Raw genomic sequence first — 14,647 nt, 5'->3', positions numbered from 1 at the left:
GTGCTCTAGCACACTCCAACGTTATATGTACCAATATCCCCGCACTGAAAAATGTTAGCGGGGGGCACTTTAATTAAAGCTCATCAAACAAGTTTTAGTTAAAGCTCCTCCACCCCCATTTTTCAGTGTGAGGATGCTGATATACATGATGCTCCAGGCATTTCAATTAGCCACTCTCATAGCCACTCTAATTGAAGAACCCTCCCCAACTCCTGGAACATGTGTATAAATGCCTTCTTTTCTATTTATGGAAGATTGCCTTGATATAATTAAGGCATCTCTTGTATTTTCTCAGGTTTTGCAGCATTTCTAACTGATCCAGAACTGGCTAAAAAAATCAAAGTGTTCTTTGCTCTGGGTCCTGTAGCCACAATTACATATGCCACAGGCCCCCTAGTGACACTTGGGATGCTTCCTGAAATAGTACTCAAGGTATGTTATCTCCCCTGAAAATGACTAGACTCTCAGTTCTGACTACTACTTATTTGCCTCTTCCTGAAGGGACAGACAAAGATTCCTCTTACAGGGGAGCAAGGTCTGTTCATGCTCCCTGGCTTTAGCTGGGGCAAGCTTCATGCACCCTGGTGGCTGGCAGCAGCTCTTGGGGAGCTGGATCCCTCAAAGCCACCATTCTCCTGCTCCATCTAAATTGGTGCCTAGGACTGGTGCTCCCCTTGCTCTCCCCTAATTACACCACACTCTGTACTCTGTAAAGGTGGCTTCAGCCAGTTGAAATATTTTGAGTCCATTGCCATGAAAATGGGAGATTAGTTTCTTCAAGGATTATCACTCAGTAAAATAAGAGACATAGGACAGGCTGTGGGCTTTGGAAAAATATTAGGATGGAAGAATAAAAGAATAGCAAACTGCTCCGTCATCCCCTGAATATTTATTTCTCACTGGGGATGAGGGTGCAAAACTTTTTTTTTAAATCTGGAATGGATCCATTATAAGACTCTACTGTTGTAAAAATAAAATCATGGATATTTTTCAGGCTTGGCTGGGTGACAAGGGAACCTTTCAACAGCATGTGTTTCTGAAAAAGCCTTTTACAAAATTGTGCACCGTCATGCAGAAGTTTTGTACCTTAATCCTATCTTCTGTAACTGGCTATAATACTGCAAACCTAAATACAGTAAGTATGAAAGGGATTATTTTCAGAGCAGTTTCTGAGATAGATAATGTGTAGATGTTATGTATAAACAGCTACTTTTACCTGTGGGAATATATGCCTAAGATTTGATGAAGTCTGGATCCACCATGAGCAAATATCTCCAGGACTGCCCCTTTCTTGAGCTGAGCAGTTAGCCACAGATGTCTGATAGGGATGAATTCCATTAGGAGGGAAAAATGATCCTGGAATCAGATAGTTTTTTTGGTACATTCCTGCTTACTTACAACCAGAAAATAAAGTCCATTTCCCTGATTCTCTTGGTGTTCAGACAGCAGCAAAGAATTCCTTTCCGTTCACCTTCAGTATGCCACCTGAAAAAGCTCTCACTGCACTCTTTTAGCTGGCATATGATCCCACCCAGTGATTGTTCAAACTTTCTCTTTAGCCTTTCATGTCTATTTCCAGATTTCTTCATGTTCCCTGATTCTCCCACTCCCAACTTGCACACACACGCATGCACTTTACTTGCAATACTTAGTATGCCCCTCCTGATGATCGTCCTCCCAGGTAGTGAGGGCTCTACATAAGTGTCTAATCTTGGGGTGACTCAGAGCTAGCAATACTAGTCCTCAAAATGAGGGCCCTGTGTTTTTCCAAGGCTCCCTCCCACATGCCAGTGAGAGCTCTTACTCCTGTTTCTCAGCGATTAGCTTCCTGTGAATCTTGGGCATGTCATTTATACCCAAGGTTCAAAAGTGACTGAGGTGCCCCATATTCAGTGTCATAGACTAACATTTTCCAGTAGGTTTATAGCCTCATAGGTTCATTCTAGTAGATACATGGCCAGCATAGGATCCATAGCCCTGCCCAAGTACCATATGGGAAGAGCAGTGCCCCTCAGAATGAGATTCACAAAAAGGGAATGCACCATGAAAAGCATAGGCAGACCCAGAAGGGGTACAGTGGTGTAGATGACCCCCGCCCCAACCCTTAGATGGGTGATCACTCACAAATGAGTAAGATCATCTTCCAAGGATCTTACTAGTGAGTCTGCAGTTGGCTCCATATTCCAATTCTAGATCCACATATCTTGTCACAGTGAGAATAGGTGTTTCCAGGAGGGATGGGCACTCTGTTGCTGTGTAGGATGTTTTGATGTTCTTTTCACCTGTTCCACTTTTCATCTTCTGCCTGTCAACAAGCTGTTTCAAAGTGTTGCAGTCCCTCCCAAAGATTCTTCCTCCATTTTGGTCAGTCCTGAGCAAGGGTCTCCCAAATGTTGATGTTGATGTTACACCTCTTTATGTTTGCCTTCAAGATGTCTTTAAAGTGCTTTCTTTGCCCTCCACTACTTCTCTCACCTTCTTTCAGCTGTGAGAAAAAGATTCTCTTTGGAAGGTGGGAGTCAGGCATGCAGACAACATGACCTGTCCAGTGAAGCTGGTTTTGGATAATTATGATGGCCTCAATGCTGTTGGAATTTGCTTTGGCCAGGATGCTGATGTTTGTGTGTCTATCCTCCCAGCTAATCTGAAGGATCTTGTGAAGACACCTTTGGTGCTACTTTTCCAAACTCTTGAGATGTCTTCTGTATGTGGTTCAAGTTTCTGAGCCATACAGCAGAGTTGGAATGACAATGGCTTGATAAACCAAGAGCTTCATTTCAGCAACCGTGTCATGATTTAAAAAGACTTTCTTACTCAGATGCCCAAAGGCTGCACTCACACATTTCAAGCCGTGTTGTATTTCCATGTCAATGTCTGCTTTTGATGAAAGATGGCTTCCAAGACAGGTGAAGTGATCCACATTCTCCAGCAATTCTCCATTGATTTGAATGGCCGGGGGGTTTTTTTTTCCATTTGGAGCAGGCTGGTAAAGGATTTGCATTTTCCTGATGTTTAGACTTAGGCCAATACTCTTGTAGATTTCTGAGAATATGTTAAGAATGGTTTGGCAGTCCCTTTCAGATAGAGCAATGACAGCATTTGACAGCATTTTCATCTGCATACTGGTGCTCCATTATGGATGTTGTCGTGGTCTTCATTTTGGACTTGAGTCTGTTGAGGGTGAAGAGTCTTCCATCCTTCCTATACACAATTTCAATTTCAGGTGGGAGCTTTATGTTGACAAGGTGCATTATGGTGGAGATGAAGATGGAAAACAAAGTTGGAACAATAATGCAACCTTGCTTCACTCCAGTTATCACCTCAAATGGTTCTGTTAGATTCCCGTTGCTGAGAACCCTTGCTGACATGTCATGGAGAAGTCTCAGAACACTGATGAACTTGTTTGGGCAGCCAATTTTGGACAGGATTTTCCATAGGGATTTGTGGTTTACAGAATTGAAGGCTTAGAGAGGTCGATGAAGGCCAAATAGAGAGGCTGATTTTGCTCACAACACTTCTCCTGGATTTGACGTACTGTAAAGATCATGTCTGCAGTTCCTCAAGATAGTCTGAAGCCACTTTGAGATTCTGGAAAAAATTCTTCTGCAAGTGGGAGAAGGCAGTTAGTGCAGATATGGGTGATGACTTTTCCAGCAGTGGCCAACTAAGAGATGCCTCTATAGTTTCCACAATCGTCTCTGTCCCCCTTCCTTAGGTTAGCTGGGATTTCTTCCTTGTCCTAGATTTTAAGGATGAGGACATGAAGCTGGCACACAAGTTGTTTTCCTTCTCCTTTGAAAATCTCTGCACGTATTCTGTCAACACCAGATGCCTTGTTATTCTTTTTTTTTCCCCATCATACTCCTGACCACTGCCAGGGTAGCTGGCAAACAATGTCTTCTCTGATTGCTTTTTGTAGAAAGTTGTTGATCTTATCTTCGTCAACAGTTGAGTCATGATTCAGAAGGTCCTGGAAGTGTTCTTTCCAGTGAGCAGTGATGGGTTCATTGTCTTTCAGGAGTGTTATTTCATCCTTTGATTTTAGAGGATGAAGGCCAAGAGACAGCTTTGGTAGCACTGAAGAAGCCATGAGTGTCACGGATGTCAGCAAAATGTTGGATTTCTTTTGATTTCTGCACTTGAGAGCACGGAGGCAGAAAGGGATCTTGGAGTCATTATTGAAAAGCATCCTGTTTATGTTAGTGTTTATGTTAGCCCACCCCTGGAGAGTGGGATCAGAGGGGGCGGGGGTGCTGAGTGACCCAGAGTGGAGGTGACCACCCCCCAACCTTGCACTGCTGAGCCGCTCCAGCTTTCCCTATGGGGAGCAGACCCCAGGGTAAGTAGTGTGGCTGCAGCCCCCACCCCCAGCAGCCCAGTGTCAGGCTGTGCTGTCCCCTGGAGCCACCTCAGAGAGAAGTGGGTGGGGCTGTCCCCTAGAGAGCTGCAAGTACCATGCTGACAAGCTGCATGTGGCTCACAAGCTACAGTTTGGCCACCATTGCTTTAGACTTTAGACCCTGCCATGGGAGCCATGGCTGGGGACTTGAAAACAAGTCTCTGAAGCAAGTAAGAATATACCTTCCCTTTCCCCTCCATGTTCAGCAACACTTCCCCTACCCTATGCACCCACTGCTACTGCCACCAGATCCCTTGGGGCAGGGTGACTCCAGAGCCACTCTTGACCTGCTCCAGCCTGCTTCAGTGGGAGCCAGATTCAAGTAGGGATGGAAGCAGCAATGGTAGAGGGTGGGTTTACTCCTCCCTGCTTGGTTCCCCTAATGTTCCTTGTCAGCCTGGGACTGGCACCAAGCTCAGGGAAGGGAAACCTGCCTGATGTCCTAGATGTCCCTGAATTAACCTAGGTCCCTGTGCAGCCTGGCTGGAGCAAGAACAGCTCTGGAGACCCTCCTCTGTGTGTCTTCTTATCAGCTGAGGAACATAGGAACAGAGCAGCGGTGGATGGAAGAAGGGAGGAAAAAAGGGCAAGGGAATACAGTAGAGGGTAAAATAAACTATGGATCCCAATAAGAGGTATAAAATATTATTAATGCACCGGCTGGTGTTGTGGATTCAGCTGAGGAGCTGTAGTCAATGCTCAAGAACAGATTAGTTTATAATAAGTAAATTAAAGAAGAAAGATGCAAGTAGGAGACAACTCTAACACATAGCTGCCTGGAGCCATTTGCTCCTAACCAACTGGGCATGGCCAGTTCATTCCAACCAATATGTTTACTTTCCTACAAGGCTTTTTAAGGTCCAGCATCCTTACAAAGGACCCAGGTGTCTTCTGCAGGGCTGAGAATCCCCCTGTGGGGGCCAGCCAATTTAGAAGTTGGAAGGCTCAATGTCACAATACCTTAGGGTCTTGCACCATGGTAATTTTAGGTGGCTTCTGGTGTCTTAATGCCTGGATTAACTGTATGTTAACACCTTTTAAGTTACTTAAATCACTTGTTATTCAATTTAAAGTTACACCACTCCAGGGCAGGGTTATCTCTAGTCTGCTTAAGTTTGCTCCTCTTCCATTAAGGTGTGGCCACTCCAGATAGCTATTCCACCTAAGCTGAAGTCCTACAGCATCCCATAATGCAGTGGCCCTCCTGAGGCAGGACCTGCCAGGATCTTGCCGGCCAGTGCCAGTGCCACAGCCCTGGAGCTTGCTCACTGCTGAGGTGCAAGGATCCAGAAACATGTCAGGGGGGAGGGGGAGGCACAGGGACTTTCTGACCCCACCAAACTTGGGAGGCAGCTGTGAATGGCACAGCCTCCCCACCTGCTCTGTGCAGCCCCAGCCCAGATGGGCAGTGTCAAGCCCTGTGCTTTGTGCCCACAGCCATCTGGCCACTACAGGGGGTTCTGGCACTTCAGATGCCTGCCAACCATAGTCACTATTGCACAAGCCAGGTGAGGGTAGCCAGCAGCCAGATTCTGCACAGCCCAGCAGAGTACAAGGTCAGTGGGAACTGGTCTCAGGGTCCCATGCTGCAACCACCCATCCCCACTAGGGCATGTGTTCAGATCCTGGGGGCCAGACACTTTTTTTTCTACAGAGCTCTCCCTTACCCCACTCCCCACCCACCATGCTGCCACCTGAGCTCTAGGGTGCCCAATCCTTTTTGGAACTCAAGCCATACCCAGCCAGTCAGCAGCCCAGGCAGGGGCCGGGGGGGGGGGGGGGGGGTAAGGCGCCAGAGAAAAAAGGATCAGATCCATTGAAGCTCGAGCAGTGAGCTGGTTCCGCCCCTAGTTCTTAGTCCTGCCCCTGCTCACCAAGCCTCTAGTGGCAAGGCATAGCTCTGCAAATGAAGGACAGCCAGAGATGGTTTTACACATTAAGGTGTGACTGCTCCACTCAGCCAAATAACACTAAGCCAATTAAAATTTGTTCTGCTTACAGAATAAGATGTAGCAAGACCCTAAGTCACTTTCTGAATTTAGGCCTTTTTTCCCATTTGTCAATGAACCACTTATTGGGTTGTCAACCTAAGTGTATAACTGCAAGATATTGAAGATCCAGTTCCAAATTGGATAACTAGACCCATCTTTGATTCTAACTCAGAGATGTTACTCATGTGTTAGGAGAAAGTTTGTTTAAGATAAAAATCTTGGCCTGTATTGTACTACATCTCATGGGGCTAGTAATAATGACGTGGCATGACTGGAGGCTTAGAAACTAATTTGGATTAACTGGGCATATCTACACATGTGCTTTAATGTACAGTACCCTATTCCATTGAGCATTAAAGTGGCATATAAAAACAATGATAATACACTCATGCTCAGTAGAGTAGGCTATTGTGCATTAAGCATTACCTAAAAAGCATGTGTTTGCACTACTGTGCATTAGTACAGTCTAATGCACATGTATTTAGTACCTCATATTGGAGGTACTAAATTTAATATGCATTAGGAAAAGCACATGAATGCACGTGTATACATGCCATCGTGTTCTTTATTACTTCAGAATGTTGCCTAGAACACTGTTCAGTTTTGTTTTATTTTAACATTGGTAAAAACAATTCTGATTTTTATAACAATTGAAATTTAAAGACCAAATTATAAAATAAGCTTTGTTGTGTTATGTCTTGAAGCTAAAGCATTTCATAAGGTAAATATAAGAAACATCCCCATACACAGATGTGGTATTAATTATAACTAGTCAGGTTCAAAACAGGTTAGCCTTTTGTATGGGTGAAGATAAACCAATAAGGCTTCTTCTAACTTGGGTTAAGTGCAGTAGCAGTAGTAGTTTATTTACAGCTTTTCCTAAAACAATACAGCAAAACTGACTATAAAATAATACATTGTATAGTAAAACTATATAAATGATGGCTACCAGTAAGAGTATACTATAAAATCCTGCATTCTACCAATTTTAACAAAATCAAATCCGAGAATAATATATATTGATACAAAAAATAAAATGAAACAATATACAGTCGTAGAATAAAGACAGTTCTGGGTAATGGGATTCTTAATAAAGAACACCTGCCATTATTAAGAATCTTAATTACTGCTGCCCAATTAAATAATTGTCTCTGAATGTATTCATATAAAATTCTTTGGAGAATAGGAGATAGAGATTTTTCAGGGTTTTGGTGAAAAAAATGAAATGCAGAGTAAATTAAATCTGTTTTTGTAAAGTGTACATTTTTAGGATTGTTTACATGTTTGTTGTGTTGTGGCCTGAGGTAAGGCATGCAGCTGGTTTGATAACAATAGTTGTTACAATAATTTTAAATATTAATTGCTGAAGCTGTGTATTTATTAGTAGTAGCAATTTCTTGTGCTCTAAATTCCCTCTAGTGGCCAAAGTACTGTCATTTAATATTTAAAATTAACTGTTTTTGTTAATATCTGAAAAAGTTTCCTGCTTTGTATCTTAAGAGTAATGAATCCTTCTCTGTAGCACAGTAGTAAACAGGGTTCTTTATAACTTCATTCTAACTTCTCTGACAACTAGCATTCCATGTTCATAATAGTGCCTTTGTTTTCAGAGTCGGATGGACATGTATGTAGCACATTCCCCTGCTGGAACAGCTGTACAAAATGTACTACACTGGCATCAGGTATTAATGATCTCTCAAAATGTAACTGGATCTCAATTGCTGTATATTTTTTTCAGGATAGATGTAACTGTTGTAAAGAAATGAGACAGAGACATAGTGGCCACGTTAGTCTGAAGTAAAAGGCAGGGTGAATCAAGTAAAAGGCAGGGTAGATTTGTACCTTATAGACTAACCAAAGTGTGTGGGTGCATGCATGCGCCCAGACACACATACCCACCCTGAGCTTTTGTGACCTGAACCTCACTACGCTGTGGGGAGAGAAGTGGAGTCAGGAGAGGAAGGCGGGGGCAATGGTAGCAGAAACAAGCAGTAAACCCATAGGGAAAAAGGAGTCAGAAAAGTTAATCCAGGTAATGAGATAAGAATCCATAGTCCGTGTTTAAACCATACTTAACACAGTCCAATTGGTACATGATTTCTTGTTCTGCAATTTCCCATTCAAATCTGCTTTTAAAAGTTTGTTGTTTGAGAACAGCCACCCTGAGGTCGGTGATGGTGTGTCCAGGGTAGTTAGTGTCCTGCCACAGACCTGCATGTTCACTGCTGACCTAGTGCTGGCTGTTTGTGACAGGTACTTATTAAAGTCTTTGCTAAAAATATTTTGGCTAGAAAATGTATATAGGCAAAATGAAGCCTAGCCTCCTCAGCTCTGAGGTGAAGCAATGACAGTGGAAACTTGGCAAGAAAATAGGAGCAGGCTTCAAGTCCTCCACTGGCCAGATAGCTCATCTTTGAGGCATGTGTGAAGTAGGGCTGTGCGAGGCTTCAGACCATGCTTCAGATCGAGAGAATCTTTGGATGCTTTGGCTTTTCCAAAACAGCATGTCCAGATCAAAGCATTGGCTTCATTAGGCTTTCCGAACTGGTTTGGAGCTTATGAAGCACTTCAGAAAACTTTGGACATCCAGCCATAGGGTATAATGAGGAATCAATGAATATCTATAACTTTGCTATTTTTTGTCTGATTTGGATGAAATTTTCAGGGGTGGTAGTCTCTGCTGAGAGCATAAAGCCTGCCAAGTTTCAAGAAGATCGGTGCAGGGGTTTGTGGGAGCTGCATCTCAAGCTGTTGACAGGCAAAACTTGTGACATAGATGATCCTGAATGTATTAAGGCGCAGTGGGCTGAAAACTTCAGGGGTGGTGGTCCCTGCTGAGGCCACAAAGCCTGACAAGTTTCTAGGAGATAAGTGCAGGGGTTTGGGGCACTTGATTGTCTGTATTGATTCTTTCCTCTTTTTAGTCTGTGGTTTTGTAGGTGTTAATTGTTGCTAATTAACTGGTTACATTAGCTAGCAATTGTGTATTGAGTTGGTCCCTGAGTGAATCATGATTGATTGGTCAGTGGTAACACAGTAGCTTAGCACCCAGGCCTGCAGTAGTCCCATCCCTCCACTCCTCCCCCATCCCCCACCCCAGCCACAAGGCAGACACAGTTGCACAAGCACCCATGTCACGAGTTTTGCCTGTCAGCAGCTAGAGGTGCCGGGCCCCACAACCCCCTGCACCTATCTCCTTGACAGCTGGCAGGCTTCATGACCTCAGCAGGGGCTACCATCCCTGCAGCTTTCACCCTGCTGCCCCTTAACACACACAGTGTCACCCATGTCACGGGTTTGCCTGTCAGCAGCTTGAGGTGCAGTTTCCCCCAAACCCCTGCACTTATCTCTTTGAAATTTGGCAGGCTTTGTGGCCTCACCAGGGGCCACCATCCAAGGTGGCTCTGAAGCTTCAGAGCTGCTTCGGCTGGATCAAGGCAGGAACCTGGTCCAGAGCTCCAAATCTGATCGCTGGTATCCAAAGCAGCTGGATCTGAAGCCAGATCAAATAGCTGCCTACAGGCCTAGTGTGGAACACTCCAACCAAAGGGCCCTGGCATATTTTTCTAGCACTAAGAATGTCAGCGCTGGAGCTGCACACCTGTCCATAGCCCTAAACAGATGATCCTGCCTTGAACGGGGTGCTGGAGTAGATGAGCTTCTGAAGCCCTTCTACAATTCTAGAAGACTTTGTGGATCTACAGTGTAGACAATGACCTGATTGGCAAAATGGGGAACATTCTCCCTGGCCTGATCTCACCTGGGTCTGTCCAGCGGCAGGGGGCAGTAGCACAGCTGCAGGAACAGTCTGGGAACTGTCCTGGAGAGTTCAAACAGGGATCTCACAGGAAACTCCTTTCATAGGGGAGAGGAATTGTAGAGGATTGTGTCAGGGGCCTGGGACAAAGCAGAAGCAGCAACTTCTGGTTGCCACTCTGAATGCACAGTTGCCAGTAGCAGCTCCTTTTTTTTCCCATCCCCTCCCTCCCACCCCACCTTGGCCAAGCTGGTGCCCAGGGCAGTTACTCCTATTGCCCATCTGAGACTTAAGTATTCTTAGCAGCACTACTGAAATGACAAGGTTAAATAATATTCTCCAACTGCCTAATTGGAAGGGGGAAAGCCTGAGAAATACAGCGAAGTACAAATTTTTCTTTAACTACAATATTTACCTGAAATATAGTTTGGGGTCCACAAAAACATGTTGTGACTGTGTGTTGAATAGTTTGGGCTTTAAAAAATGAAAAGGGTTATTTTTTTCATCTGAAATGACATTTCTTCTGAGATTTTCCAAAATGTAATTTTGAAAATGTTAAAACTTCAAAAAGAAATAGAAAAGGAAAGTAACCGGTAGAAAGAAACATGCTGGTTGACTCAAATAAAACAAGAAGTGCAACTTACTGTCTCAGTTCTCCCTTGCTGAGACTGTCAGCATGGGCTTGTGTTGGTCTTTATTTATTTATTTGGGGGGGTGGGGTTAGATGTCCACAAGGAATTGATGGATCTTATAAACTGGCCACCAAATACGCATCTGCTTTGGAAGCTATTTCCATCCACTGACACCAAGTTCAAAATATGACTTGAAAGCTAATTTCCCCTTCTTGTAAGCACATAAAACTGCCACTAAATCAATAGCTGAAGCTATCAAGGTTCAGTTTTACTAGTAAGAACATTTTATACAGTGATAATGACATGTGAAAGACAATGGAGTTCTGCTTTGTATTTCATGACTTATCCAGCCTTTCACTGTAAAATTATCTATTTTTATATATAATTAACAGATAAAGTATGCAAAGCAATTCCAAGCTTATGACTATGGCTCTAAAGAAAAGAACATGGAGAAATACAATCAGGTAGGACTGCATGCTTTTTGCTGTAAAATGCTGTGATCATTCAAAGATTAAAATAAAACTTAAAAGCTTAGGGACGAAACATCAATTTGTAGCAAGATAAGGGAAACACAGTTTAAGTTAATGTTTTAATGGTACTTTACAGCTGAGAAGAACAATTATAACAATAAGCATGTAATGGTGTGTCCTATAATTCATTTTATTGTGTTATTTATTAGATTTATTAAGTTTGGAACATGGGTCATAAGAAAATACAAGTATGCATTGTACCTGATGTGTACCAGTCATATGAAATCTGACTAAAATGCTAAGGCACATGAAAATGACACACACGTGTTTTCATGTAAAATTTGTAACATGACCCAAGATACTGCCACGCTTTTTTTATAAGCACTTTTAATCTTTCAAAATTATAAGCTTTACTTTTTGTGGGGCACCTCCAAACCAGATATTTGTCACAGAAGGCTTTTTATTATTATGGAAAGGTCCAAAAATAGGGAGGTTGTTATGTTACCAGTAATGACAGGCAAGGATGAAAACAGAATTAAAAAGCCAAGTTTTAGCATTACTATTTTGTTTAGTAGACTGAAAAGAGGAGAGAATAGATGTTTATCACTTCAGAATGGTTTTTTTTTAAATATTACCATGGCTTTACAGTTTTGCATTCCACTTTGGTCTGTTTCCCTCTTTTCCAGACTTCTCCTCCTGCATATGAAATAGAAACATTGAAAATACGAATTGCTGCATGGAGTGCTGGAAATGACCTGCTAGCAGACCCGAAGGATGTCGCCATACTACTCCCGCAATTTACTAACCTAATTTTTCATGATCATTTTCCTGACTGGGCACACTTAGATTTCATCTGGGGTCTTGATGCAGCAAAACGCCTCTATACAAAAATCATTGATCTGATGAAAAAGTATCCCTAAAGCCACACAGTGGGGCTTGAAATGTAATGATTTGATTTATTGGGAATGGTTGGTATTGTGTTGGTATATTAGATTACTTTCTACTATTATTTTTGCAAAAAAATTACTCATGGTTTCAGTAAAGAAATTTATTATAAATGATTTGTTTTTTTCCCCACGCATATGTCACTGTACTTATATACCTATGTTCTATCTTGCTAGTGGATTTAAGTAACTGGTACCACTTAAGTAATCTGTGCTATAGCAAATTATTTTGAACCCATAGAAAGGAAATGCTGCAGAAGATCACTTAATTCCAAAATGTTAATTTCTGCAGTTTACTCTTCCAGTGAGTAATGAATGACATCAATCTCATTGTAGCCAATGGAATTACTTTTATTATTTTGTGTTTTAAGAGCAGGTTTATCCTTTGCTGATCAGCTTTTAAAGTGACTATTAAGGCTTCTCAATTTGCTGCTCACAAACAACTCTGCTGGATAATGCGAAGGTGTAAGGTACCTTAGATGAAAGTGACTTATATGATAGACTTCAGGGGCACATCCAGATGAGCATGCATATGCAGTTTGATGGGTCTGTGGTGCCATAAACCACACACTCTGTACATGCCCACATTCACCACATTGCTAAATAGCAGTGCAGTGGGTTTTTTGATACCAGGATTGCCCAATGTCAGAAAGAAGCAGGGCAGTGCGCATGGCGGCAGCATGCACCACCCAGAACCAAAGCCAGGTTGGCCAGAGCCACATTGGCTGCTGGCCAGGCTCTGCATGGCCAGATCACCACCACTGCAGCCCTGGAGGGCCCCCAGGACCCCAGGTAAGGCTACTGGGCCTAGGCCAGGTGCTGCCCCAGCCTCCCCTAGCCCACCCAGGGCAACTTGCTGTGCACCAGAGCACACATGCAGGGGCGTTCCCCAGGGACAAGTAGCAGCAGCATAAATATGTGCCACTGCTATTGGTCCTTGGGGAAACACACTTTCCTGCTCATGGGGATGCAATCCAGGATGCTAAGAAGAGAAGAAGGAGAGCAGCAGAATAAAGACACTGCTTTTCTGAAGCCCAGACTTCAACCAAATGTTCTGTTAGTATCTCTGGTGTATCTGTGTATTTATTACTAGGATCTGTCTAATAAAAAAATGTTTGACTTCTCTAACTGCATGGTCATAGCTTTGTGTATAAAGATGAGTGAGTAGGAGACAAATAGAAAATGCACCAGCCAGAAAAAAATACCCTACCACACATGAAGCAAAATATACACAAACCCAAACAATATTATATATTCACCCTTTCTTGTACTTCTAGTGTAGTTGCAAATATTCTGAACATATTCTACTTTTGTGCATTTGTTTGAACCATCATATATTTGAAGCCCACAAACCAACCTGATTCTGCAGGGGATGGTGATAGAACTTTCATTTTTGCACCTATGGTTCTATTTTCTGATAAAAAGAACAAACAAGCTTAAAATCAGATCACAGGAAAAGACATAGATCTTTTCCTGTGCTACATTTGGTATAGCAGGAACGTAAGGAAGTCTCAGGATCAGATCAGTGCTAACAATGCCTAACCGTCTGGCTGTGCAGCTCTGAATTCCACCATTTGCAAAACTGGAGGAGGTATACCTAAGATGGTTAAATAAACCAATTCTGTATGTTTCCTGAGCTTAAGCCCCATATAGGCTTTATTTGTATTGCTCTTTAAACAGAACTCTCAATTTGTGCAATCATTAGTAGGTTCATCAGTTCAGCTCCCAAAAATATTGCAGGTGGAAATTATTTCATCTGCAAGCTCTCGGGAGTCTGATGATACAGAAAACCACTCATGCTATACATGAGCACACTTACTGCAATCTAGGCTGCCTAGTGCCTCGTGGTACCATTCGTTATCACCAACCTTAATGCAGGTCAGTGCCAAAGTATGCAGACATTTTAAACAGCAAAGCTTATCTAGAACAGTGTTAAACATTAAACATAGTAGTCTTTCTTATACATATATCTGGGCCTTGTTGCCTAGGTTTAGACATCTCCTGGAGCTCTTAATCCAGGAATGGGCAATTATTTTGGCTGGAGGGCCACTTAATTTTGTTGAGCTGTCAAGGGCTGCAAGGGTAGCTCCACTCCTTAACAGGTGCCCCACCTCCAGTCACCATCTTGGGTCTGAAAGTCCCACCCCTAACTTCCTGACCTTTGCCAGTGGAAGTCCTTCTCCTTGCCTCTGAGGTACCTCTTGGGGGGGAGGGGGGGGGAGGCTTGCCATCTTGAAACAAGGAAAAAAACAAACCATATACCAAAAAAACAAACATCTACTGTAACTTAATTTTATTTTTTTAAGTATTTTTGTCCTGATTGATGTGTGTTTGCACAGTGTATCTAGAGGTGATTGCATAATAGCTCAAAGTACAGTCTTACTCTTGTATATTGTGTGGGAGGGGGGTAAGGAAGTGTATGTGGGAGGTTTGTGATTGGGAAGTGTATGTGTG

General features: G+C 42.9%; 1 protein-coding gene across 3 annotated transcripts in view; it reads left to right on the top strand.

The window, feature by feature from the left end:
• The window catches only part of LOC109324285 (lysosomal acid lipase/cholesteryl ester hydrolase-like), a 34,769-nt gene extending 22,445 nt beyond the window's left edge, over positions 1–12,324 (top strand). For 2 of the 3 annotated variants that reach the window (XM_019556264.1, XM_019556262.1), the window contains exons 6-10: positions 296–432; positions 995–1,135; positions 8,001–8,072; positions 11,172–11,243; positions 11,936–12,324. In XM_019556264.1, the coding sequence (XP_019411809.1) occupies positions 296–432; positions 995–1,135; positions 8,001–8,072; positions 11,172–11,243; positions 11,936–12,169 (656 nt within the window). In that variant the 3' untranslated portion in view covers positions 12,170–12,324. Of the gene's footprint in view, positions 1–295; positions 433–994; positions 1,136–8,000; positions 8,079–11,171; positions 11,244–11,935 lie in introns of all 3 variants that reach the window. The other variant, XM_019556263.1, reaches the window with a different exon arrangement.
• Positions 12,325–14,647: the final 2,323 nt, after the last annotated feature.

Source organism: Crocodylus porosus, unplaced genomic scaffold, assembly GCF_001723895.1.
Source record: "Crocodylus porosus isolate Cpor-Errol unplaced genomic scaffold, CroPor_comp1, whole genome shotgun sequence".
Classification (NCBI taxonomy): Eukaryota; Metazoa; Chordata; order Crocodylia; family Crocodylidae; genus Crocodylus; species Crocodylus porosus.
The sequence above is the reverse complement of the archived record's forward strand: the minus strand, read 5'-3'. Positions and strand labels throughout refer to the sequence as shown.